Consider the following 25,976-nt stretch of genomic DNA (forward strand, 5'->3'; position numbering starts at 1 on the left):
ATTTGAATAACAGGTAATTGCACAGCGCTTGCTCCGTCAGCACGCCTTACGTTCTTACTTAGCGCGAGTTTAGGCGCGCCAAAGCCCGCAGATGCCATCTTTAATTAAAGATGCCGGTAATCGTCACCGGCGAGAATCGATACAACAAAGTGCTTCCTCAGCAGAGAAGCCGGGAGAACGAGGGGAAGAGGAGAAGGAGTAGAAAAGAGGAGGAGGAGAGGAGGAGAGGCGGAGAAGGTAGAAATCGTAGAAACGACAATACGAGACACATGGCGTTTGATGTTTTTCACAGAACACGTGACGCGTTCCCCTTGTTCTCGTCACATTGTCAGATGCACAGGAGCGGAGCGTGTGGAGCGCGGAGCCTGACGAGAGGCCCGTCTGACGAGTACTGCGGCCTCTGGCCAAAAATGAGCCCGTAAGCACAGATTGGATTTATTAAGTGTAGCGCTGAAGAGCTATCTGATTGGAGCCCGAGATGACATCTACAAGATGACAGATTGGAGACGTGATAAAAGAGGGAGGCCGATGAGAGGATGCTGGTGGAAGTAGCTGCTGATATATTGTCAGCCGGTGATTGTAAAGAATGAGGGAGGGTGCGCTTCACCTGTGAGCAGTGAGTTATTCTTGGGTGGAAGTGGAGGTGGAGGTGGAGGAGGTGGTGAAGCGGGCCCTGGCCCTGTGACCAGAGAGTACAATGCTGGTGCGGCTCTCTGCAGGCCTCTTCCTGTGCTGTGTCCCATTACCGCTGAGTCAGCGTGAGCAAAGGAGAGGAGGTGGAGACAGGCCAGAGAGAGAGAGAGAAAGAGAGAGTGAGAGAAAAAGAGGATGAGAGACAGAAAGAGCACCACAGCTTTCCTGTCCTCAAGGTGCTTGTGTGTGTGTAAGTGTGTGTGTGTGTGTGTGTGTGTGTGTGTGTGTGTGTGTGTGTGTGTGTGTGTGTGTGTGTGTGTGTGTGTGTGTGTGTGCTTGCACGTCTGTTTGAGTTTTTCTGTTTGTTTACATGTCTGTTAGTGTGCGCATGTGTATGTGTGTGCATATTTGCCCAGTAGGTTTCTGTGTGTGTGCGCTTGCTTGCGGGTGTGTCTGTCTGTTCATCTATCGAGTGTGTATCGGGCCAAGTAGCTTTCTGGGAGAGTACATTAAAAGGTGTGATGTCTGCCTGCGTATAGGATTGATGGACACAGTGTAAAAGCAGTCAGACTCTCCACCACAGCATGTGTAAGTGTCTAGATAATCCCACTGCAAATGAACACTGTGCACTATACCCTGGCCCTTGGCCATGCAGTAAATCTGATGATTTATGCTAATTTGACCCAATCCTGTGTTAAAGTGCCCATTAAAGTGACAGTCTGTCTCATTAAGACGTTGCTCTTAACATGAGGGGGGCTTTAAAGTACACTGTAAATTCACCATGATGGTGTGTACTTCAACAATTAGCTGCTGCTGGTGAGGAGTCTCTGTATTGCTGGTACTGATTTTTTTTGTCCAAGGCAAAGGGCAAATTTTTGTCAGTAACCAGGCTGGTTGGCCTTATTTGTGGTCTGAAACAATGCAGTGGAGTAGGGACACTGGTATTTCAGAATGATGTGGCCATTGTGAAGAATGAGAGTGCAGTGTGTTCCTCTTAGAGAGAGAAGTGCTGCCAAGGTCCTTCCTGTACTGGACCCTGCTGAGTGATTGGATAATTACACTGTGATATGTTGGCTACTTTATTTATGGTCATCATTATGAAGGACCTTGGCACCCATTTATGAGCCGGATGGCTTTGACCTCCATCTCTTTTAATGTGTGTGTGTGTGTGTGTGAGTGTGTGTGTGCGTCTGTGTGTGTGTTTATGTGTGTGTGTGTGTGTGTGTGTGTGTGTGTGTGTGTGTGTGTGTGTGTGTGTGTGTGTGCGTGTGCGTGTGCGTGCGTGAGTTTATGTGTATGTGTGTGTGTGTGTGCGTTTATGTGTGTATATCCCCTAGTAAGTCATCGATCCCCAGGATACACTTCGGAAGGTGAGTTTCTTCTGAGATTCTCATTCCAGTTTAAAAAGATATATGGACATCACATGGCCTTTCATGACATCGACACCTGTGCAGGAAGTAAACAGGAAGTGAGTTGCCATGTGCTGTATCTCCTCAAGTGGGGGCAGTGCACTCTTTTTTATTTCCTACCAGTCCAAACCGATATGAGTCTTCCTCCTCTCCAGACATCTGACCCCTCTTTGCACTCCATGCTCAAACAGCGTTTAAACTGTCGACGGTTCCTAGAGCCAAAGTATGTGTGTATAAAGTTTCATCTCAAAATCCAATGTAATAATCTGTCGACTATTCTATTGTTTTCTTTCCATCGTCTATCCCCTCTCTCTCTCTCTCTCTCTCTCTCTCTCTCTCTCTCTCTATCTATCTATCTCTATATCTCTTTCTCCTTCTAGTGAAAGAGGAATACGTTGCCACTTTCAAGGGCTCCGAGTACTTCTGCTACGACCTGTCCCCCAACCCCATTCAGAGCAGCAGCGACGAGATCACCCTCTCCTTCAAGACGCTGCAGCGCAACGGGCTCATGCTGCACACGGGCAAGTCGGCCGACTACGTCAACCTGGCACTGAAGAACGGGGCCGTCTCACTGGTCATCAACCTGGGCTCCGGGGCCTTCGAGGCCCTGGTGGAGCCTGTCAACGGCAAATTTAATGACAATGCCTGGCACGATGTCAAGGTTACACGGAATCTCCGACAGGTAACGCGCACAGAGGTCGCCGGCTGGATTGGATTGGAGTTCGCTGACGGTCATAATTTACCATGTTACCATGGCTACAGTGTGGCCTGGCTATTGCAATGTCAAACCTTCAGTGCCTTTTTTTTGCTGTAAATTAAAACATGGTAGTTAAAATACATTGCACAAATATTTTTAGAATGTGAAATTTAGCCATGAAGGTATAGTTTAGGCTAAGCCACGACAGCCATTAAAGTTTAAAATGAATTACTTGGTTACTATTGGAGACTACTTCAATGCTTGAATTTAAAATTACCTTGATCCAACAAATGAGCTTTAATGTGTGTTTCTGATGTAGGCATTCAATAACATCAACATTTAACCACAAAGAAATTATTCATATTGTTTTATATAAATCGTACAGACTAGGCAAGTATGCCACTCTATACAGTGTAATGAATTATTAAGACTATTTTGCAGACCCCATAACACAGTGTGCTATGTGACAGTATAGAGTATATAGTGAGATAAATGCAGCAAGAAAAGATTTAACAACCGGCTCAGGGAGAGAGTGGAATATATAGAGTGGTAAATTGAAGTTTGATGAGATTTTTATGAAGAGTATGTACTAAATCCTGAGCCTGCTCTGTCCTTCTCGGCAAGGCCGGCGAGAGTAAGGAGGGTCGAAACAACCTTGCGTCAGCAAACTGGCAATCCCCTCGAGCACTGAGACCATGTCCGTACGTGTCTGTAGGTACAGTTGTATAGAAACAAGTTTATGAACATTTCAGGAGATCTCCGACCAGCGCAGACCGTGCGTGGTTCTCATGATAGATTAGATTTGTGTCCGTTACGCGCTGGATCAGATGACAAACACCCCTGTGTGGAGGGTGTGTGTGTGTGTGTGTGTGTGTGTGTGTGTGTGTGTGTGTGTGTGTGTGTGTGTGTGTGTGTATTTGTGTGTGAGGAGATGACTGATAGCTTTATGCAGAGGAGTGTGGTGTCATCTGGGAAAGCTCCTGAGTCAGCGGTCAGCGGGGAGCAGAGCGCCCCCCGCTGGCCATCTCTAGTCTGCTTCCCCTCTTTTCCCGCCCCCCTCGTTTTTTGCCCGTCTCAAACGTTTACTAACCTGCTTTGAAAACAAAATGACTAACCTTTCATCCATGGAATGTATCATTCTACTAACCGAATATCTTTTACTAACGTGCAACGCAGTGTACTAACCTTTGGCAAGAGACCATCATATCTTTTTTGAGTGAGGAACGGTGTTCTGTTCACAGTTTTTTAATTTCCTTTCTCCCCCCTTTTCCACAAAGCATTCAGGCATTGGACACGCTATGGTAAACAAACTACATTGTTCGGTAGATATCATTCTAATTGTTTCTTAGTTTGGGTTTGCCGTGTGTCTATTTTCCTTTTTTTGAGCCGTAGACATCAATACTAAACAAAAAAGGGGGAACCTGCGGTTGGTACTATTTTACGCTTACTCCCCCCCTCCCCAATTTCTTCTTTTTGGTCCAGCCTTTCATTCTGTTTATTTTTCTCAGCTGTTTCTGTCCCACTCACCCTTTCAAAGGTGCAGCTTTTGCACCTCCTCGCTAGTTTTTTTTTTACGCATCACACTTGTGCTTGAACTCACTGGTCTCTCCTGGCTGGCCCCGCCTTCGCCTTCTCATTGGTCCAGCCAGCGCTATTGACCTTTCACCCCACGAATGGCGTGAGATGAGGTCAGCCAGCATATCCCATCAGCCCTCAGAAACTCAGGGCAGGGCTAGCTGCAAACGGGCGCTGGTCTCGCCTCCTGCCATTCGTCTCCTGTATCTTCCTTCTTTTCTTTCTTTCTTTCTTTCTTGCCTCCTGTATTTGAAGTCCACATGCTTGTGCATGGCCTCGCCACTGTGATTGGTCTCGTCTGCAGTGCTGTGTGTCCGTGTCCCTCTCTCTGCGCTCTTCGTTTCCTCTCTGTACTCCAAAACAAACTTCTTCCTTTCAGCCATTGTGTGCATGCAAAGAGGGAGGGCACAAAAAAACGCATGCTTCCATCTTGTCAGAGTCACTTGAGATGTGGCTATAACACGCTTGTAACATGTTGTCCTGATCTGTGACATACACTGTTTTTTTTTCTTTTTCATTTGGTTTTGTTTTGACTTCATACAAACACAATACTAACAGTTCCTTACTGTGCTCAAGCCATGCTAACACCCTTAGCACATACTTACTAACACCATTTACTATGCTCAAGCCATGCTAACACCCTTAGCACATACTTACTAACACCATTTTTGTGTCTGCTGATTTACGTTGGTGCTCTGGTCCTGGCTATACTAACACTAATGCTTTCACTAACACAACGTGCCCTCTGGGTACGGCAGACTAGAATCCCACTCCAAAAGAGAGAAAAAAAATCCTTACCAATAATAAACTTGAGAAAAACTTGGAAAAACTTGGAAAAGACATGAAAATGGATTTCACACAAAAAAAATCAATTGAAAAATCAATTAATAATAAGTAATGAGAGCAAACAATAAAGAACTGATAAACAAAGAACCAAGTACCCAAAAACCACATGAGGGGAACCAAACTCGATAACAGCATTGGAGTTATATGTGAATATAGCGTGTCCTTTCCCTGTGCTTTGTTGCCTAGGTAACAATATCCGTGGATGGAATTCTGACCACCACTGGATATACACAAGAGGACTACACCATGCTAGGCTCTGACGACTTTTTCTATGTCGGAGGAAGCCCCAGTACAGCCGATCTCCCTGGATCCCCCGTTAGCAACAACTTTATGGGCTGCCTGAAGGAGGTAAACACCATTGCCGCTTCCAAACACCCTCTCTTGGGTTACGGCCGGGACCTTAGGGCCGAGCCTTGGCTGTCTGACAGCTGTGCCGAGGGCCCGGTCCAGTCTGTGGTGATTGAGTATGCTCTGGAGGTCCCACACTTACAGTATCACTTCACAATGTCGTTTCACTGTTGACAACTATTAAGCCAAACCAAATGAAAGTAATCCGCACATCTGTAAAGCTCAAATTTTATATTTCAAAAAGGTGTAATAAACTGTGGCACACATGTTCCTCCACAGAGGCTACACCCTCAGCTGTGGAACAAATTTAGCACCGGTTTTAATTAGTCAACACTACACAAAACAATTCAAAAAGCGTTACCGCTAACAGAGCAGTCTCTCCTCTCTTGTTTATTCTGTCATTATTTTGGCAGCTATCATCTTTCCCATGAGCCTCTTCTCTCAGAAGCGACCCCTCCCCTCTCCTCTCCTCTCCTCTCCCCTCTTCTCCTCTCCTCTCTTCTCCTCTCCTCCTCTCCTCTTCTCTCCACTCCTCTCTTCTCGACTGCTTGTGTTCTGGCGGAGTGTGTTTGTGCAGGCAAACCTCTGAGCGCATGCATCAGCTACAGAGGGAATTATTTATCAGGCGGTGCAGCTCGCATTACATGCCCCCTCTAGCTGCCTGCTTCGGAGACACAACTACACCCCTCATATCATCTCAGTAATGAATGTTAGTGATGCTGTTGCCTCATTTCCAGAGTGTGTTGATTTTGAAATAGGTCACAGAACATTAACAGCATTGGCCTAAACAAATCGAGAAAATTATAACAAATAGGATAAAATAAACTTTTGAGCATTTTTGCAAATAAAGTGAAACAACTTACGTAAGGGCCTATATGTGAAAATGAGCGTTTTCTGTAATTAGTTTTATTTTTCATAAGCAAAGAGTTAGTGTTGTTTTAGTTGTTTTGCTTGCTGAAGTGTTCTCAGTCTGTGTTCTCAGGACCAGACACGTTCTGGCTCCTGGACGCCTGACTATCAATTTCAGGAATTATCGGTCTGTATATCATTTACTAGAAGAGCTCTCAACTCAATTCTCGATTAGAAAATACAAAGATGTAGAGACTGACCAAAGGTGCTGGTGGTGCCCCATTACACTGATGGAGAATAGCACGCTCTCACACAGGCACTTGAGGCTCTGTTGACCCTGCTTGCCTTGAGTGAGTAGGAACGCTCCCCCACTGCAATGTTTGCCCAGCCCCCCCACTTCAAAAGCAGTGGGCTAGCAATCAATCTGCGTGTCAAACGCGCGCGTTGTACACGCGGGTCGAACGCCATGACGGGACCCCCCATGTCAAGGGTAATCCCACTCAGCATCCAGCCGTAATGCTATCAGCTGTCATTCAGGCAGATTAGAGGCTGTAGCTGGAGGTCTGAGACCCATGAGTAGAGACACATGCTAATGCTCCAGGCCCTGCCAATAATCCACTCTAAGAGGATTCTGCATTCAGCCTCTACCATGCTCGTCCACACCCACATCAGTATCATTAATATGATGACCAATCCCAACAAAGATGCATGCGAGAGAGAGGGAGAGAGAGAGAAAGTCAGACAGAATTTCAAGACAGTCTTCTTGGTTTTTTGTGTGTGTTGGAGGGGGTTTATTTGTGTGTGTGTGTGTATCTGAGAAAGAACAGGGTCTTTTCAATGAATCAATCCATTTTGGATTCCTTTAAACAGGAGCGGGTGGTGGGTGTGTGAGGGTGGCTCTCTCATTGATTAATTCCAATGTTAGGCATCTTTTTGCGGGTAGCATATCCATCATTAGTGTTTATTTCCATCGCTGGCACCTCGGGGGCCTTTGGTCAGCGATTTTCGCCTGCCTGATCCTCAGGATCCTGTGACGCTGACAGATGTTGAGTCCCCCATCCTGCCGCGCACCTGCTGTAAGCCCTCGGCTCCAGGCCCAGCACGTCTTTAGCCCACGGTGTGTTAGCGCTGATCAAATCCCCCCCACGCTTTTCCCACCTGAGTTTTAGGGCTTTAGGGTTTCCCTGGGCTTTAGGTGGGGAAAAAGAGGCAGGAAACCTCGCTCAGATCATTAATTGCCCAAACGGCTGTAGAGGCTGCCCACTTGATTGGCGTTTCTGAAGCATCATCAATATCCCTTTATTGCATCCACATTCCATTATCTCCTTCCTGGCGTGGGCTCAAATGAAATCCAAGCTGAATTAAAAGCGCCGCTGTATCGAACACTTCACAGCCTTCTGCTTCAGCCTATATCACAGGGTTTCAACTCACTGGTGAGAGCAGGGGAGACTACGCAACGCTCACATAAGACCAAATGTAAGCGGAAAATCCCACATTCTTGGCAGGTTTTTTTTTGGCATTTTGATCTAAGCCAGTATAGTGCGTTTAAAGGGTTTCTCTCCAGCCGCCGTGCCTGCTGAGTTGAATCAAGGGTATGCAGAGCCTCATGTAGCTACATCTACAGTCTATTCACATGTAAGATCTCATTTGATGGCTTTCCACTGAAGCTTGCCAGAAGCCTGGTCCTCTGAGGTTAGACATGAGCATCTCATATCTCCCAGCTTTACTGGAACTGTGGTGACTTTGGTCTTTTCTTCTCTTTTCTTTTCTTTTATTTTTCTTTTCTTTTCTTCTTCCCCTCTTCTCCTGCTTGCCGTGTGAATAAAAAAAAAAAGGTTGTGTACAAGAACAACGACGTGCGTCTGGAGCTCTCGCGGCTGGCCAAGCAGGGCGACCCCAAGATGAAGGTGAGTGGCACGGTGGCCTTCAAGTGTGAGAGCGTGGCCACGCTGGACCCCGTCACCTTCGAGACGCCCGAGTCCTTCGTGACCCTCAACAAGTGGACGGCCAAGAAGGCCGGCTCCATCTCCTTCGACTTCCGCACCACGGAGCCCAACGGCCTGATCCTGTTCAGCCACGGCAAGCCCAAGCAGCAGCAGCAGCAGAAAGACTCCAAGAGCCCCATCACGCTCAAGGTGGACTTCTTTGCCATCGAGATGCTGGACGGACACCTCTACCTGCTGCTGGACATGGGCTCGGGCACCACCAAGACCCTTGCCATGAACAGGAAAGCTAACGACGGAGAGTGGTATCACGTGGACTTCCAGCGGGACGGAAGATCAGGTAAAAAAAAAGATTTTTTTTTTTATTAAAAAAGGGGTAGATGAAAATTAAAATGTAAACCAGTTTATGCAAAGAATATTTCATAATATTTGTATGTAAAGATACTAAGGGTACTAAGTCAAGTCAAGTCAAGTCAAGTTTATTTATATAGCACATTTCATACACAGAGGTCATTCAATGTGCTTTACATAAACAAAACCAAACGATAATAACAAATAAAAGCATAGAAGGGCAATATAGTCAAAGAATAGTTAAAAGGTAAAGATCATAATAAAAAGAAAACATAAAAGACAAGGTAAAATCATTTAAAAATAAAGAATAATTAGTAAGCAAAAACAAAGGCAAAAGTAGTAAAAAAAAAAGTAATAAAAGACAAAGTAGAATAATTATCGAGGCAGAAGGATTCAGCAAAATATTGCAACGGCAGATGAGAACCCTTCGGCCAACCCTGAACATATTCTATTACATTTGATTCATTTCCTTTTCATCAGTGTAATTGTGGTTGTCAGTGAAGGCTTTGGCATTCAGCTCTGTGTTCACATTGAAAGAGGAGGACAATTCATTAATTCAAAGTGTATTAACTGTGCTTTTAAAATGAATTCAATAATCAAGCCACTAATTAGCTTTTTGAAAAGAGCCAGAACATGCCACTGGATGGCTGCTTCGTTGATGGACCACAGAACTGAATACATTAAAGAGCAGAGGAGAGTGAGAGAGAGAGAGAGAGAGAGAGAGAAAGAAAGAAATGAGAGGAGAGAGAGAGAGAGAGAGAAACAGGTCTTGACCACATTAGCATGGACAGGCGAGCCGGGCTGACTGGAGCCACTCAGCGAGGGTGGACAGGACAGGTCAGCCAGGGGAGCATGATGAGCAAGGCCCAGTGGACAGCTGAGCGGTGCTAGGAGCACATAGTTAAGCACAGGAAAAGCAAACGAGCCACTGTCAGCCCCAGATTAAAATATGAGCATGACTTCCCAGTCTCCGTTTCCTCTCCCGCTCCTCTCTCTCTCTCTCTCTCTCTCTCTCTCTCTCTCTCTCTCTCTCTCTCTCTCTCTCTTTCTCTGATGGAGTTGCCATGGAAACCGCAGTCAGTTTCCCAAAGGGACTGAGCCAGTTAGTGCGCGGAGATGCTCAGGCAAGACCCCTCTCCTGTCAGCAGCTCGGCTCTGGGGCCGATCTGATCCGATCCGGGGTGGGTCAGGTACAGCTGTGGCCCAGACTCCAGCTGCTGTCAGGAGATTTGTTCTTGCGCCGACCCCCCAACCCCCCCCCCCCCCCCCCCCCCCCCCCCCCACCTTACTTTCAAAGGCATTTTTATTGGCCTGGTTCGGAGAGTGGCCTTTAGTACCCTCTGGGTTCGTGAGTCACAGTGAAAACTTTGTGTGCGGATAAAAAAAGGGCTCATTGATCTGTGGATATTGCTTCATGCTGAATCTATCTCCTCCTCCCCGGGGATGGAAATGCAGGTCACCTACATTACTTCTGACGTGCGCACAGTGAGAGAGAAAGGTGTGGAGAGAGGGAGAGAGAGAGAGAAAGGTGTGGAGAGAGGGAGAGAGAGAGAGAGAGGGAGAGAAGGGGGGGTGAGAGAGAGAGGGAGAGAGGGAGAGAGAGAGAGAGAGAGAGAAGGGGGGGGTGAGAGAGAGAGAGGGAGAGAGAGAGAGAGAGGGAGAGAGAGAGAGAGAAGGGGGGGTGAGAGAGAGAGAGGGAGAGAGAGAGAGAGGGAGAGAGAGAAGGGGGGGGGTGTAGAGGGAAAAACAGGAAGGGAGGGAAAGTGTCAGAATTAAAGATGTGTTCAAAAAATGAAAAGGAAAGGAAGGAAGGAATCGAGAGGGAGGTGGAGAAGACATAATGAAAAAATATCAGAATGAGGTGAAGAAAAAAACGAATTGCTGGCCCGATTTATTATGGAAAGCAAAGGTGACAGATTTCTCTGCAAACATGATATTTTATTCAAGCCAACACAGTACGTGCTTTGGCTGTCAGCGTGGCTCAACGACGTTCCATGGCTTTTCGTTCTTGGACCCGTCCGTAATAGCACCAGGATGGCGTCCTAAACCTGTGATATTTGACTAGATGAGGGTAATCTCCCTGAAATGCCATAGCCGAGTGCTGGAGCCTCCGAGGCGAGGCGAGGCGAGGCAAGGCAGCGCGTGGCAATGCGAGTGGGTCCAGGGGAGCGGCCGCGTGACAGATGGGACCTTCCCTCTCTGCAGAGCAGCCTGAGCCGGGGCTGCGTCATCCTGCTGGCTCTCCGAAGCCCACTGCTGCCCACGGAGGCACAGCCTTCCTGCCTCTCCGGCTGCTCCCGCTCCAGCCAGCACACTCTCTCCGACTCCCCAGTGAGGAGGGAGGGAGGGAGAGAGACAGGAAATCAGAGAGGGAGAGATAGAGAGCAGAGAGGGAGGTGGAGAGAGAGGGGGAGGCAGAGACTGGAGAGAGAGAAAGAGAGGAAATGTGGCACATGAAGAGAGAGGTGAGAGTGACTGAAGATGGAGAGGGAGCGAAGAGCAAAGAGACAGAGAGAGTGAGGTGTGCGTGTGTGTGTGTATGTGTGTGTGTGTGTGTGTGTGTGTGTGTGTGTGTGTGTGTGTGTAGAGGTTGGGTAGCTGTGCTTCTGGGCAGACACTCTCAGGTGCCGTGTAAGAGTTGGGGCTGTGGATTGGGTGTGAGGTAGGGCCATGCTGGCTAGTCTGTGAGCACAGGCAGTGCAGAGTCAGGATGATGGAGCACACACATTACTGATGACCCACGGGAGAGGGGGGGGGGGTGACTGGCCCACTGCTTAGGCCTCATGCACCAGGGCTGCGACATGGAGCTCAAGATGGTGCTTTGTGTGTGTGTGGGTGTGGTGGCATGTTGTTGTGGAGGACGTGGGTGTGTGCATGTGTGTGTTAGAGGCCAGGGAACAGGGAAAAGGATCTGGATTGTATTGGCCGAGCTCAAATTGTAAACATCTATTACAGAGTTATTACATAGTTGTTACATGATGTAAAGCAAGTAAGTCCTCCATCTCCATCAGTCCCCAAATGCTCCTCCTTTTCCCATGTTTCACATTTGTATATTGGCCTCAGAGTGACTGGATGTTTGGCCAAGTCCTGGCTGCGCCATTTTCTACTGCCACTGAGATGAGTGTTTCATCCTCTTTATTTGTGCCTGTAAATAACCGAATCCCAGCGTGGCTCCATAATGAGTTTATGGAAAAGCTTTTCATCAGGGGATAGTGTCTGTGTGTGTGTGTGTGTGTGTGTGTGTGTGTGTGTGTGTGTGTGTGTGTGTGTGGCCGTAGAGGTGTCGGGGGCCAGCGCCGAGTGCTGCATCAGGGCACTCCATCACAGCATGGCACGACATGGCGGAGTGGAGCTGCAGCCATTCATTAAATGCCCACAATGCCCATCCAGGCTGAAAATAAACCCTCCGATCCATGCACAGATCCATCACCCACCAGAGCGCCCGCCATTACACACACACACACACACACACACACACACACTCGCCCCATCTGCTGTCGTTTATTCTGATCCATGCGCTGGATTTATTTCAAAATAAAGTGATAAATTCCTGGCCTTTTTATTTCTGCGGGTGGTACAGACTTCGGGCAAAAGAGGGACCTGCTCGCTGGGTACTACTTGCACAGTAGGGACGTGCCACTGCATGCGACTTAACGCGCCGTTGAGGCCGAAGCATCCTCTACCCTATAACAACCCCCCCCCCCCCCCTCGGCCTCCGAACCTTTACAGCCTCACAAATTTGGCCCTTATTGGCGGCCCTCTATTGTGTCGCCGGACGTGCTACGTGTCCAGGGCAGGGCTGTAGGAATATCACCCATCTTTCATTACAAGCGTGTTTTATTCTTTTATTGAATTTGCACTTGCCTCATGTCAGACACTAATAAACAGTGCTCCTGGCTGGCGGCGGGCCCTTTGTGCTAATCCTGCCATGGCTTCTCTCCCCTCACGGCTGAGGTAATGGCTTGCTGCTTTGTTGCAGCCTTCAAGGCGTGAATAATGACTCGCCGTAAAAAAAAAGAAGGAAAAGCGCGCAGAAAATGCTGAGTCACTTTCTAGGCTTTTACATGCCTGTTGAGGGGGGGGGGGGGGGGGTCTGCTCGAAAGAAAGGGGTGGTTGATTTTTGAGTTTGCCGAAGTGTTTCTGTTATAAAAATCCACGGATTTGCACAGGGTGAGACAGAGACTGTTGTTTGTCTGTAATTGCAACCAACTGTATGATGCCTAATTCAGTTTTCATGTGCTGCAGGTTCGTGTAACTTCCTGGTTCTTAGACCAATGATTTAAGAACTTGAGAACTCAAACATTTTGACTATCCTTTGCCTTTCCTTGCGACAGGTACCATCTCGGTGAACTCCGTGCGCACTGCCTACACGGCTCCTGGCGAGAGTGAGATTCTGGACCTGGACGATGTGCTCTACCTGGGGGGTCTGCCCGAGGACCGGGCGGGGCTGGTCTTCCCCACCGAGGTGTGGACGGCGCTGCTCAACTACGGCTACGTGGGCTGCATCCGCGACCTCTTCATGGACGGCCAGAGCAAGGACATCCGGCGCATGGCCGAGGTGCAGCACGCCGTGGGGGTCAAGCCGTCCTGCTCCAAAGAGCAGCCCAAGCAGTGCCTCAGCAACCCCTGCCTGAACAGCGGGATCTGCCGCGAGGGCTGGAACCGCTACGTGTGTGACTGCACGGGCACCGGCTATCTGGGCCGCTCCTGTGAGAGAGGTGAGTCTGGCTCCTCCCTGCTTCTAGGGATTTCATGGCCTCCACTGGTGAAATATGCCTGTGTGGGGTTTTGAGATGGTCACACAGTTAGAGTGTAAAAGCACCGGGCCCTTGCGCAGGGCTGGCCTTGATCTTATCGTGGTCACCAGGTCAAGGGCAGACTGTTTCCAGACTCCATCTGACCATTGTAATTCTTACTCTTTGAGACAGATATATAACATTTAAACTGGGTTCTGTGCCTTATGTGTTTCAGTTATAGTACAACACTGATAAAACCGGTAAGGCCATGTCATTTATCAAACTGTAGAAACTGTAGTAGGACCCTAATTATAAACTGTTGGGTTTTATACTTTATCTTGACTATACAGTGACAGACAAAATGGCTACTCCAACAAAGTGTGACTTCTGAGTCATTCCATTTTGAGTCACTTGGTTCCAGTTCAGACTGTCTCACTTGTGGAAGCTCAGTGTGGCTATGACACAGTGCTGCTACTGGCCGGGTTCCGAGGAGAGGCGGCAGGGCTTTGTGTGTGTTCGTCCGGCTCCTCTCCTCCATGGCTGGGACGCAGTGTGCTTGGAGGAGATGAAAGATGTTTTGGGCTTGTTTTTGTTGTTGCTGGTCTTGTTGTCTCTCCCTGTTCTCTCCTTTATGAAGGCGGACGTGTAGGGAAGACATTGAAGTCCTTATGTGTGCATATTTAAGATTGTGCATGTGGGTGTTGATCTTTGTCTCTTTGTATTAAAGTGTGTGTGTGTGTGTGTGTGTGTGTGTGTGTGTGAGAGAGAGAGAGAGAGAGAGAGAGAGAGAGTGTGTGAGAGAGGGAGAGAGAGAGTGCAACAGAAAGATAGTGAATGTGTGTGTGTCTCTGTGTGAGTGCGTACCCATATGTGTGTGTGTGTGTGTGTGTGTGTGTGTGTGTGTGTGTGTGAGTGCTGACCTTCTGGCTGCTCGGGGTCCGGCTCAGTCTAATTGCTGGATGGAGGGAGAGCATCTCCCCGCGGTGTGTGGCACTTATCTGGACTCCATAATCCCCCCGCAGCAAATGTGTCTCGTTCAGGAGAGGAAAAAAAACACAATCAATTATATTCACATTGTGCGAAAGCCTGCTCGGAAATTACAGAAATGATCTGGGCCAATTAGCTCATCTGAGATCTGTGAGTGTTCTCCCTCTGAAGCGGTGCATGCTTTGGCTGGGATTTCAGGGATAGAGGAGACTTTTGAGGGGGGTATTTATAGATGGTTGCTTTCAAACACCACCCTGGTGCTATTTTGAGAGGAGGTGTGGAAGAGTGGATGAGTGGAGGGATCTGATGAAGATTGCTGGAGCATCATTAAAGCTTTTCTGCAGGAAACACAGTGACTTGCACATTCTGTGATGGGCGAAGCCAGGGCTTTGCTTTGGGAGAAGCATAGAACACCTCTGTCTTTCACCTGCCATATGTCTGCGTATAAAAACATTTTTTATATACCGGTATAAAAATACAACTTCATAATATTTTGGACTACGTCACAGCAAGACACAAATAGACTCTACTTTATTCTTATTTCCATCACCACAGGACAACTCCTTTGATTTGTTTTCAGGCAGTTCAGTTCAGAGCTAGGTGGCAGCCATTTTGTGAGTCAGTCAGGAGAGTTCCTTCCAGAACCATGTAGGTAACTGTTGAAAAGCACTAATGATGTTTTTGTTTTTGTGTTTGCCTCTGTCAACTAGCATCTTGTGTGTGTTGATTTGGATGGCTCTAATCAGACGCTTTCGTCTTGTGTTGTTGCTGCCGAGCTGAGCTCTGGCGGCATTTAATGTGTGTTTACCATGTGTGAGGTGATGCTTGTGTTTGTGTGTGGGGGGTGATGGTGATGGTGGTGTTTGTGTTTGTTTGTGTGTATGTGGATTTGCAAGTTTGTACTTACAAGTGTGCGTGTCTCTACATGTGAATGTCTGTTTCTTCTCTCTCTCTGTCTATCTGTCTGTCTCTCTTTCTTCCTCTCTCTACCTCTCTCTCTCTCTCTCATAATCTCCCTCCCCCTCTCTCCTTCCCTTTCTCTCTCTCTCTCTGTCATTCACTTTTCACAGCCACTGTGTGTGAGTGTGTGTCTCTGTGTCTGTGCGTGTGTGTGTGTGTGTGTGTGTGTATGTTTGTGTGCGTGTGTGCATTAGGAGGGGGGGTGTGGGGGGATGGAGCATTGCGATGCAGGAACACACCACGAGCAAAAAGCTGAATTATGTATGCTGCCTCAGAGCTGCCTGGGAGCGAACTCATCCTGTTTATCATGATTGTTGAACATACATTTCCCTAATCCCCGTGGCAACGACGCGTTCCTCAGGAGGTCCGCGTGCCCGATTGTGCCGCGCGCAGCAGGAGCCTTTTGACAGTTAGCATGCCACTCGGTGGCACACCGCGCTACCTCAACACCCCAAGCAGGCTCCGCCAAACATGGGTGCCCGTCTGGCACAGATCGGCCCATGCAGACGAGAGGAGAATGGTGTGACAGGGCAGAGGTTCGTGTGTGTGTGTATGTACATGTGTGTGTATGTGTGTGTGTATGTGAGTGTGTGTGTGTGTTGTGTGTGTGGTGTGTGCATGTGTACGTGTACGTGTGTTTGTGTTTGTGTATGTGTGTGTGTGTGTGTGTGTGTGTGGTGTGTGTGTGCGTTATGTACGTGTGTGTGTGTGTGTGTGTGTGTGTGTGTGTGTGTGTGTGTGTGTGTGTGTGTGTGCGTGTGTGTGTGTGTGTGTGTGTGTGTGTGTGGTGTGTGTGTGCGTTATGTACGTGTGTGTGTGTGTGTGTGTGTGTGTGTGTGTGTGTGTGCGTGTGTGTGTGTGTGTGTGTGTGTGTGTGTGTGTGTGTGTGTGAGTGTGTGAGTGTGGGGACTGTGCCTATATTTGTGGTCACTCCTGTGTGTTTTTTCGGAGGCGCTCTTGGACTGGACTAGTGGTAAATTTAAGAAGGAGCAGATGGAGGGACAGATGGAGCAAGTGATCAGCTATGTACACTCCTCTCTACCTGCAGTCCTCGAGCACTGTCTGTCTCTTTCTTGTTCTTCTCTCTCTCCCTCTCTCCCTCTTTCTCTCCCTCCCTCTCATTCTCTTCTCTCTCCCACACTTTTTCTCTCACTTGTGTGTGTGTGTGTGTGTGTGTTGGTCTGTGTGTGTTGTGTTTGTGTGTGTATCTTCACTCAGTATGTGTGTGTGCAGTTTTATAATACGGTCCATGATGTAGTCTGTTCACACATCGGCTATCGGCTTGTCTCATTGGTGGCCTAGAAATAGACTTTCTTCTTGCTGTTGAAACTGTTGCAGTATGTATTTGTATTCTCAGTTGAGGTGAAGGGTGAGTGCACAACACTGAGGGTGAACCCAGAGGTCAGAGGTCATGAGGGGGCTGTAGGGGTCAGTGCAAGGTTTCTATGTGGGAAGACTACATCATCCCTTACCAGGAAACATAGTTCCTGGTTCTTTTGGTTCCAGGAACTTGGAGCTCAGTTCCTAGAACCTGGTCTTTGGTAGTGATCCCATAGTTGTTGGTTTGGCGTAGGTGGTTAACAAGGTGATTAGGACATTCAGGGACATCAAATTTGATGTTTGGTGTTCAGCTCACCTGCTGCAACATAGTGCAACCGATGTTGTTGCGATGGTCCATAAGCCTTGATGGATGCGGTGGGGACCCTGTAGTGTGAGGGGAGTGGCAGTGCGGGCAGACTCACACAGTGCTGAAACAGAGCAGTTTAATGACCTGCGCGCGCCAGAGACGCTAATTAAAGAAGACTCTCCTGTTTGTCCTCACAATTTGCTGTCCAAGTGCGGCGCATGCAAATGAGGGCCAGTGGCAGCCGTGCGAGATTGATGTCAGAGCTGCTTAGACAGAAGAAGGAGTCGCGCATTGATTTTGGATGCCGGAATCATCAAATTAATCTGTTGTAACAGTTCCCTGGAAATATGTCCTTTTTTGGTGTCAGAGTTGATACATCCTTTTTTGCGCCGTTTGTGGCTTCTTTTCCTGTCACCTGGTGTTTTAACACACACTCACACACACGCATACACACACACACACACACACACACACACACACACGCTAATTAGTATTCATGCGGCTGAGCTTGTTTCTGTTGGCTGCTTGTTTTTCAGCAGCCCGCGCTCTGAGGAGCTCGCTGGTGTCCGTGCGGAAACAAGACATGCTGCTGACGACAAGCAGCACAGGAATCACAGGAGCAGTAGAGGAGAGAGAGAGAGAGAGAGAGAGAGAGAAAAATGAAGGAGGTCTTTAGAGGGAAATAGAGAAAGACAAAATCAGGAGTGAAAATGGAGAAGGAGGGAGAGATGGGAATAGGGGAGAAAAAGAGAGAGAGAGAGAGAACGAGAGAGAATGGATGAGATGACCCGCAGGAGAGAAGGGAGGAATATATTTAGAGAGGTAGAGATTGAGAGAAGACGTGGACAGTGGAGAGAGACATGGACACCATATATAGTGGAAAGATAGACACAGAGAGAGAGAAACCGAAAGATGGAGGGAGGGAGGGAGGGAGGGAGAGGGCTAAGGAGGCGTGGGAGTTAGAAACAGCAGTCTAATTGGTGCTCGCCTGCGGCTCTCATGTCACGGGAGCTGCTTGCACTCCAGAGACAGACATCTTCATCGCCCCCTCCCTGGTGCCAGATGCCAGCCCCGTGCCAGCCGAGACCTGCACCCAGCACCAACCCCCGCGCCCGCATCAGTGGTACAGCCCCCGGGGCCCCCACACAAGGGGTGGAATAGGTGCTCCCAGATCGCTCTATCGAATGTGGCCAATTAAACAACATGGCTAAACTCTCTCTGTTAGCAGTTTCCTCTTTTTATTTGGACTCAGCCAGTCAGACGTGGCGGAGGCTTTGTGGTGTGCAGCTGTGTTGCCGTGGGCAGGTCGGGGGGCTTTGAGTATTCCCACTCTGTGCCTCTGCTCCCCTGCTGGCGTGAGGTGGTTACGGAGATTATGGCCGCCCGCTTTGAACACTGGCGCTATCGCAGCGTGGCACGGCCCAGGGCTTAAGATCCTGTCCCTAAATTGAATTGGCCAATAAAATGATTGCCACACGAATAAACAGATTAGGGAAATGGAGACATGCTGAGGCAGTAAAATGGCCCCCGTGCTCCCTGTGTCATCTGACAGGCCAGCGGAATAAATCAACCCAAATTGAATTTGTGAATTAAAACTTTGAATGCAGATGAGGAAATGAGGCATGATGGTGAGTCTTATGGGCGCTTATGTATGGGGACTAGTGGACATTTACACATTTGTGCACAAGAGGGGTGATGGACAGACATTCTGGTCAGTCTACACAGAGCGTTCTGGAATGGTGACGTATTCTGACTAGAGATCCTACGTTTCCAACAGCACAGCATTGTCATCATCACCACAGTGTGGTTTCTGAAAAGCTCTCCCTATCCTCCCAGTGCTGCTGTGTTTTATCACTTTCTCTCTCTCTCTCTCTCTCTCTCTCTCTCTCTCTCTCTCTCTCTCTCTCTCTCTCTCTCTCTCTCTTTCTCTCTCTCTCTCTCTCTCTCTCTCTCTGTCATACAGACAACTTTCTTTCCTTAGTTTTATCTGCACCTCAGTACTTTGTGCCTTTAGTATTTAAATTCTATCCTCTTAGCATTAAAACCCCTCTCTCATTCCTTCCCTCCTTCCCTCTTCTCTCTCTCTCTCTCTCTCTCTCTCTTTCTGTCCCTCCCTCCTCTCTGCAGACGCCACCATCCTGAGCTACGACGGCAGCAAGTTCATGAAGATCCAGCTGCCGATGGTGATGCACACGGAGGCGGAGGACGTGTCCCTGCGTTTCCGCTCGCAGCGCGCCTACGGCCTGCTCATGGCCACCACCTCGCGCAACTCGGCCGACACGCTCCGCCTCGAGCTGGACGGCGGCCGCGTCCGGCTCACCGTCAACCTAGGTACCGCGCACGCCCATCTCCGGTCACACGCCACACTGCCCACTTACCACTGCTCACACAGCACACTGATTTGTACATTTTTACACACATTAAGTCCCATTACTGCTCTTACCGAATATCCATGAGTGTAATAAGTTGGTGAATTATGAATAGATGTATGGATATGTATTATTTAGATATTAGCTATGTATTAGGATTATACAGAACCTTAATTATTAATATTAGACCCACACATATTTTTTGTATGTGTTATATTTATAGACAAATACTTGCAGTCCACACATTTTGACAAATTAACTCGCTCTGAAACTCACATGTACAGACACACAAACACATACACACACAAAACGGGACGGTGTAGAGCCCTTCAATGGCCAGAGCCTGCAACCCCCCTGCGCTCACTCCTAGATGAGCCCGCCGAGGTGCCCTCTCTCCCTGGGTTATGCACACTCCAGCCCCCAACCTCCCATTAATCTTCCAGCACTTTTCCCCAGCCTTGCTCACCCACTCTGCTATTACAGCTCTCCTAAGTCCCACACACATTCTGCCTACCTCCCCCTCTTCTCCTCTCTTTCTCTCTCTCCTCTCTCTCTCTCTCTCTCCTCTCCTCTCTCTCTGTACTTGCCCCTGGAGGGATTCCTACCTCCATTTTAAAGCGAGCAGCCTGTGCCTGTCTCTGCCTGCCTACATTAACAGATTGTCATGCTCCTCATATAACGAGTGCACATCTCCGTGCGCTCTCTCTCTCTCTCTCTCACTTGCTCGCTTGCGTGGCATGGCAGATGACGTGGCTTCCAGACGGAGGGGGGCACCGAGTTGTGCCGTTCCCCCGCCTGGCATGTGCCACCAGGCTGCCTTGCCCGCCTCTCCTTTGCCCCCTTCTCACGTCTCTGCGTGGTGACCTCAATTTCTTAGGAGACCTTTCCAGAAATCCCATACAGACTCTCCTCCTCTATTCCCTCTGGCTCACCCCATCTCTCATTCTCTCTCTCTCTCTCTCTCTCTCTCTCTCTCTCTCGCTCTTTCTCTCTCTCTCTTGCTCTTTCTCTCTGTATCTCTCTCTTCTTTTCCCCTCCTTTTCTCTGTTTTCATGCCCCCCCCCCCTCCCTCACTTTTCCCCATATCCACTCATTCGCAGTCCCTACCACAACACACACACACACCCCCCCACACACACACACACATTTCCAAACTAGTGCTGCATAGCCCGTGTGGGCGGGCACCTGCGTGGCTCTCTGGCTGTTTGCGATGCGTTTCTGCTGTGGTTGACAACACGCGACGGGACTGTTGGCCCCTGAGAGAGACAGACCAAGAGCTGGGAACTAGGAGGTGGCTCTAGAATGTTCTCACTGCATTTCATTACAACCCGCAAAGAACAAAAGAAACCAACATGCTAAATATCACCTTCCCTGTGAAGAAAGCAATTAGAGACTTGAAATTACAGACATTAATTTAATTTCTGCTAAATTTCTTGTCTACTTAGCACTAACAACTTAGCTCCTTTGTACAGTATATGCCTGAAAAGGTTGGGCTTTTAAACGTGCTATGTGCTAATGTTTAGCATGTGTCAGCTGTAACATGAGCTGAGTCATTGGGGTAACTGACAGGAAGCAGTATTGCTGATGTAATGGGCTGGCACTGAGAGGTTAACCCAAGGGAGCACAGAACAGCAGTCAGGGCAAAAACTCTGAAGAAGCAAATAAGAAGCACTGTTTGGCTTCTGGTGGTAGCTGGTGAGATGCTGTGAGAAAAAGCCGCCAGACCTCGGCTGGAGATCTCGCGTTTCCGCGCGGCCATGGCCAAGGCCGTGCGGTGGTGGGAGTCGGAGTCGTGGCCGCGGTGCCACGCCAGCGGTCTGCAAAGGGCTCGGCTGAGGTGGGGAAGGAAGCCGATATGCTCTCCGAGCCCAGGCGTCTGGCAAAGAAAGAGACGAGACAAGTCCAGTCCAGCTCCTCTCTCAGGGGACAAATCTGCTCAGTGGACAACGCTCAGGCTATCTGTTCCTCACGTGCCTCTCCGTAACAGCACAACACAAAATGATAACGTAGCTGAGATCGCTACTCTCTATAAATTGGATATTGTCTGCTTGACTTTTAGAGTGGCATAGTGCTGCAACAGATTAGCAAAAGCTGAAGTCTCCTCGGTCCACAACAAACCCCCTCTCAAGGCCCTGTCCTCATGCCTATTCTTCTCCCTCAATTAATCACTTCCCTTCTCCACTCCCCTTGTTTCCTAATTAACACCTTGTGTCTTTGAATATCGCACTGGTGTAGGATAGTTATGGGTGTGATTCCATTACTTTCTATATTTACCCACAATTATCACTGCTATATCAGATTGGTGTCAACATGAATATTCATCGATAATAGAAGTGGGCCATTTTGTGCACGAGCCGGTGGCGGAGGAAGTGCATTGTGAGGGGCTTTGTCAGTGGCAGTGAGCGAGAGCAGATTGGGTTGATCCACACCCCGTCAGCATGTTTGTCCCCAGTGACACTGTGTTCTGATGGATGACTGCAGCGTAACCTTGAAGGTTGAATTTACACCTTGTCTGTTCTTCCCCATCTAGACTGTGAGAGGATAAACTGTACCACCAGTAAGTTACTATTCTCCGCTGTCTCTCTCTCTCTCTCTCTCTCATTCTCTCTCTCTCTCATTCTCTCTCTTCCCCCCTTCTTCTTCTCTGTCTATTTTGCTCTTTACTCCCCCTCTCCCTTTTTGGTTGATATGAACCTTTGAATGTGCGTGGGTGTGTATACACTGTTGTATGTGAACTCTGTCTGTGTGTGTGTTTGTGTGCGTATTGACTGGTCTTTTAAAAGGAGGTGCGTGGTCAGCTGGGGGGGTTGGATGGCTCATGCGATGTCAGACAGGTGCACTTGCCTGACTGAGCGTTTGCCTCGGGCTGCACGCTCACCGGCTACCATGGCAGCCATTTTGAAAACAGTGAAAGAGAAATAGTATGTGTGTGTGTGTGTGTGTGTGTGAGTGAGTGAGAGAAAGAGAGAGAGAGATAAAGGGAGAGAGAGATAGAGTGAAAGAGAGAGAGAGAGAGAGTGAAAGAGAGAGAGAGAGAGAGAGAGCAAGAGAGAGAGAGAGAGAGAGAGAGAGGAGGCTGCCTGGGATATGAAGTGTGGCGATTAAGCCGCTCGCTGGCAGATCGTGCCTCAGCCTCTTCCGTCTCTCCAATAACCTCCCCGCACATCAGTCCCTGTGAGATAATCCCCCCTCGCTTCCACCACCGACCTCTTTGTTCTGCCATTCCCACAGCAGGGAAAGGGATTGAGGTGTGTGTGTGTGTGTGTGTGTGTGTGTGTGTGTGTGTGTGTGTGTGTGTTTTAAGGCATAGAAGAGAATCGAAGTCTGTGGTTCTATTTTTTGTCACTAACCTTTTGCTTGAGAGGAGTGTACAGGTTCAGAGAGAGAGAGAGAGAGAGAGAGAGAGAGAGAGAAAGAGAAAGTGAGAGATAGACTGAGAGAGGGTGTTGTGAGATTGGAAGTGAGAGGGGGAGAGTAACAGCACAGGGAGAGCATGGAAATGGGGTAAGCTAGAGCCAGACATTGCACACAGTAATATTGCAGACTCCACAATATTCTATTTATTTCTTTTATATAACTTTTCTTTATATTGCTGTTGTCTCTGTGAGTCTATTATTCTCTGGCCAGTGGAGAGTCCAAGCATATAGTGTTTGGAGGTGTCCAGCTGCATTGCATCCACTTCAGTAGAGCCTAGCTATTTACCTTCAAAGCAAAATCAGGTAAATAATGCAGGTGAACACTTTCAGCACAAAAAAGCTTTTAAAAGCAAAAATATATATATGTGAGTGTAAAAGTGTGTATATTTGTATATATATATATATTATTTTCTGTGGTGGTGTTTTGTATGTGGGTGACCGCGTGTTGACTCAGTGTGTGGGCTAATTGGACAATCATGCGATGATCCATGTAAACCTGATGAGAATGCCCGGAATGGCAGCACAGCTGAGCTTTCCCCCAGGGGTCTCCTGCCGGACCCAGCTTCTCCTGCAGGGGCTCGGCCTCAAAGGTTGCACCGGCAGCGAGCCCACTCATATGTGGTCAAATGCTGGCACACCACACTCTGGACTTAATCATCCAGTCACACATTGCGAGCAGTGCAAGAGCGAGCAGAAGACATTTAGTCTTAGTTGTAAACACAGGACTCCGTATTATGCTTTATTTACAACAGTAGGACACCCACAGAGATAAAATGGGCTGTTTCTCTCTCTCATTCACACACACACACACCCACACACACACACACACACATGCACACACACTACTGCACGCACACACACCGTCTTTGCAGTGCAAACTTGAGCTTGATGGTTTAATAACAGTGCAGTGTCTCTGGTGACAAATTGCACAAGTGACAAGTGGAAGACACTTAGAGGCGTAGGAGAACATCCGTCCCCCAGAATCGTGAGATTCATGTGAATTCAAAAGAAGCTCATTTGGCTCAAACAAGCGCTGCCTATAAATATGCAGCAGCGTTGCCATTTACCAGCGCCGCACTCATGCATATGCAGCACGCTGCTGCCGTTTCATTTGTAATGCAAATAGTGCAGGAGGAGGGAGCAAGGGATGCAGTGAGTGGAGGGGGGGGGGCTCAAAGATCAGAACCCCCCCCCCCCCCACACACACACACACACACACCTCAAACACACACAGGGGAGCGCTCTCATGTGTGCCTTTCACCCCTGCATATGTGCAGTACGTGTGTCATGGCTGTGTGTGTGAGTTTCGCAAAACACCATCATTGAGATTCTGAGCACGAATGCACACACACACACAGACACACACACACACAGACACACACACACACACACACACACACACAGTCACACTGTCAAAGCTGGTTCTGAGAGAGCCCAGTTGGCTCCCCTGCTCCTCCATGGGCCTGAGCAGATGGAGCAGAGAGCATGCGCCCCCTGCAGGCCTCTGGTGGCCCCGCGCCCAAAGAGCGCCTCAGCACGGGCAGAAAGGGCAGCTGTGTTCCCCGCCGAGAGGTGCCCGCGCCCCTGTCTCCCACTGCCCAGGGGCTGGGTGCCGGGCATGCAGCTGAGGATGAAAGGGCGCTCTGTGCTCCGACGCACCCACAAAGCTCCCCGGCATTTTGATGTTCCCAGTTAAAGAGGCTCTATGTGCCTTCTTCATGTGTTTCCAACACCGAAGACATTCTTTTTCTCTGAAACTGGGCCATCCCTTTTTTTTAATCCCATATACACTAGATAGAAAAGCATGCCAAGAAAGCCGATTGAAATCAAATGGGAAAAAAAAACAACAAAAAAACGAGCATAAAAAAAGAGAGTGTGAATAGAGTGGAGGCAGAATGAAAAAACAACAACACAAAAACACTTGGTGCCCATAGAGGCTATTTGCCCATAGAGGTTATTTGCCCATAGAGGTTATTTGCCCATAGAGGCTATTTGCCCATAGAGGCTATTTGCCCATAGAGGTTATTTGCCCATAGAGGCTATTTGAATTTGAAAAATAATATGAATGTGAAAAATGAGCAAGCAGGAGGTAGAGAGAGAGAGAGAGAGAGAGAGCCTGAGAAATGAAAGCGAGAGTAGGAGGTAGAGAAAGAGAGAGAGGGAGAGATAGAGAGAGAGCCTTAAGAATGAGGTTAGGCCAGCACTTTTGGGTCGGGTGCTGGGATGGAGGGTCCCCCCCTGCGGTGCTGCGCCTCTCGGCTGCATCTGTGGCGAGTCTCTGATGGAGACTCCCCAGCATCTCCCCCGCAGTCCCAGGCCCACCCGTGCAGCACAGAACCCTGGGAGATAATCAGCGTCTCAGCCGCTCCATCTCAGCGGCGCCCGAGATGGAGGCTCAGGAGTCATCCCACTGAATCACAGGCCCCAGGAAAACGCGTACAGAGGCGCACCAGAGAAATACACAAATAACTAAATTTCCCAGCAACTGAACACTCTCTCACCTGTGCTTGGGAGAGCAACATGCTCATGCAATAAACATATCTGAGAGAGAGAAAGAGAGAGAGTGAGAGAGAGAGAGAGAGAGAGAGAGAGAGAGAGAGAGAGAGAGATCCTCTCGTGTCCCTTGCCCGCTGGTGGGAGATTATCTTTTAGCATCGCTCTCCAGAACAGCGAACTCTGATGTCTGTTTCTTGTTTACTTACAAGCCCCGTGTTGGTTTAAACGCCTCGCATGTGTTTACAGGCGCCAGTGTTTGCTATTAATTTATTTGGCCCGCAGGATAAAAACTGTTATTGCAGCCTTCTTTCAATACATGGGAACGAATCACATTTTTGCATTTCACCACTAGTGGTCCAGCACTTCCCCATCTTTGGTGTGTGGAGCGCTCCTTGTTTTGCTATGTGAAGCTGTGGGAGTATCTCTTTGAAATGCACACACAGGCTTCACAATGCAACGTTGAGGAATCGGTTTGATATGCTGGATTTAAAGGAAGGAGAGTCGGCTGTTGAAGGAGAAGCCTCCATTTGGCTGTGTGATGTCAGGAAGGGCAGGAAACGGCAGACTCTGGCAGCCCATGTTTTGTTCAGACCCCGAGAGGCAGGTGCAGGCAGTGGCACTACATGTTTTAGCAGCCTGCTATTGTCTGCTTCCTATGCCATCCTGCCTTTCTGTGGCCAGTGTTTGCATGCATGTGTGTGTGTGTGTGTGCGTGTGTGTGTGTGTGTGTGTG

General features: G+C 48.6%; 1 protein-coding gene across 14 annotated transcripts in view; it reads left to right on the plus strand.

The window, feature by feature from the left end:
- The window catches only part of nrxn1a (neurexin 1a), a 140,696-nt gene that overhangs the window by 57,366 nt on the left and 57,354 nt on the right, over positions 1–25,976 (plus strand). For 7 of the 14 annotated variants that reach the window (XM_042078575.1, XM_042078576.1, XM_042078579.1 and 4 more), the window contains 7 exons: positions 2,423–2,724; positions 4,017–4,040; positions 5,347–5,508; positions 8,193–8,640; positions 12,987–13,370; positions 19,090–19,293; positions 21,862–21,888. In XM_042078575.1, coding sequence (XP_041934509.1) covers positions 2,423–2,724; positions 4,017–4,040; positions 5,347–5,508; positions 8,193–8,640; positions 12,987–13,370; positions 19,090–19,293; positions 21,862–21,888 — 1,551 coding nt within the window. The remainder of the gene's footprint in view (positions 1–2,422; positions 2,725–4,016; positions 4,041–5,346; positions 5,509–8,192; positions 8,641–12,986; positions 13,371–19,089; positions 19,294–21,861; positions 21,889–25,976) is intronic. The other 7 variants (XM_042078580.1, XM_042078583.1, XM_042078589.1 and 4 more) reach the window with 3 other exon arrangements.

Source organism: Alosa sapidissima, chromosome 22 (genome assembly GCF_018492685.1).
Source record: "Alosa sapidissima isolate fAloSap1 chromosome 22, fAloSap1.pri, whole genome shotgun sequence".
In the NCBI taxonomy this organism is placed as follows: domain Eukaryota; kingdom Metazoa; phylum Chordata; class Actinopteri; order Clupeiformes; family Clupeidae; genus Alosa; species Alosa sapidissima.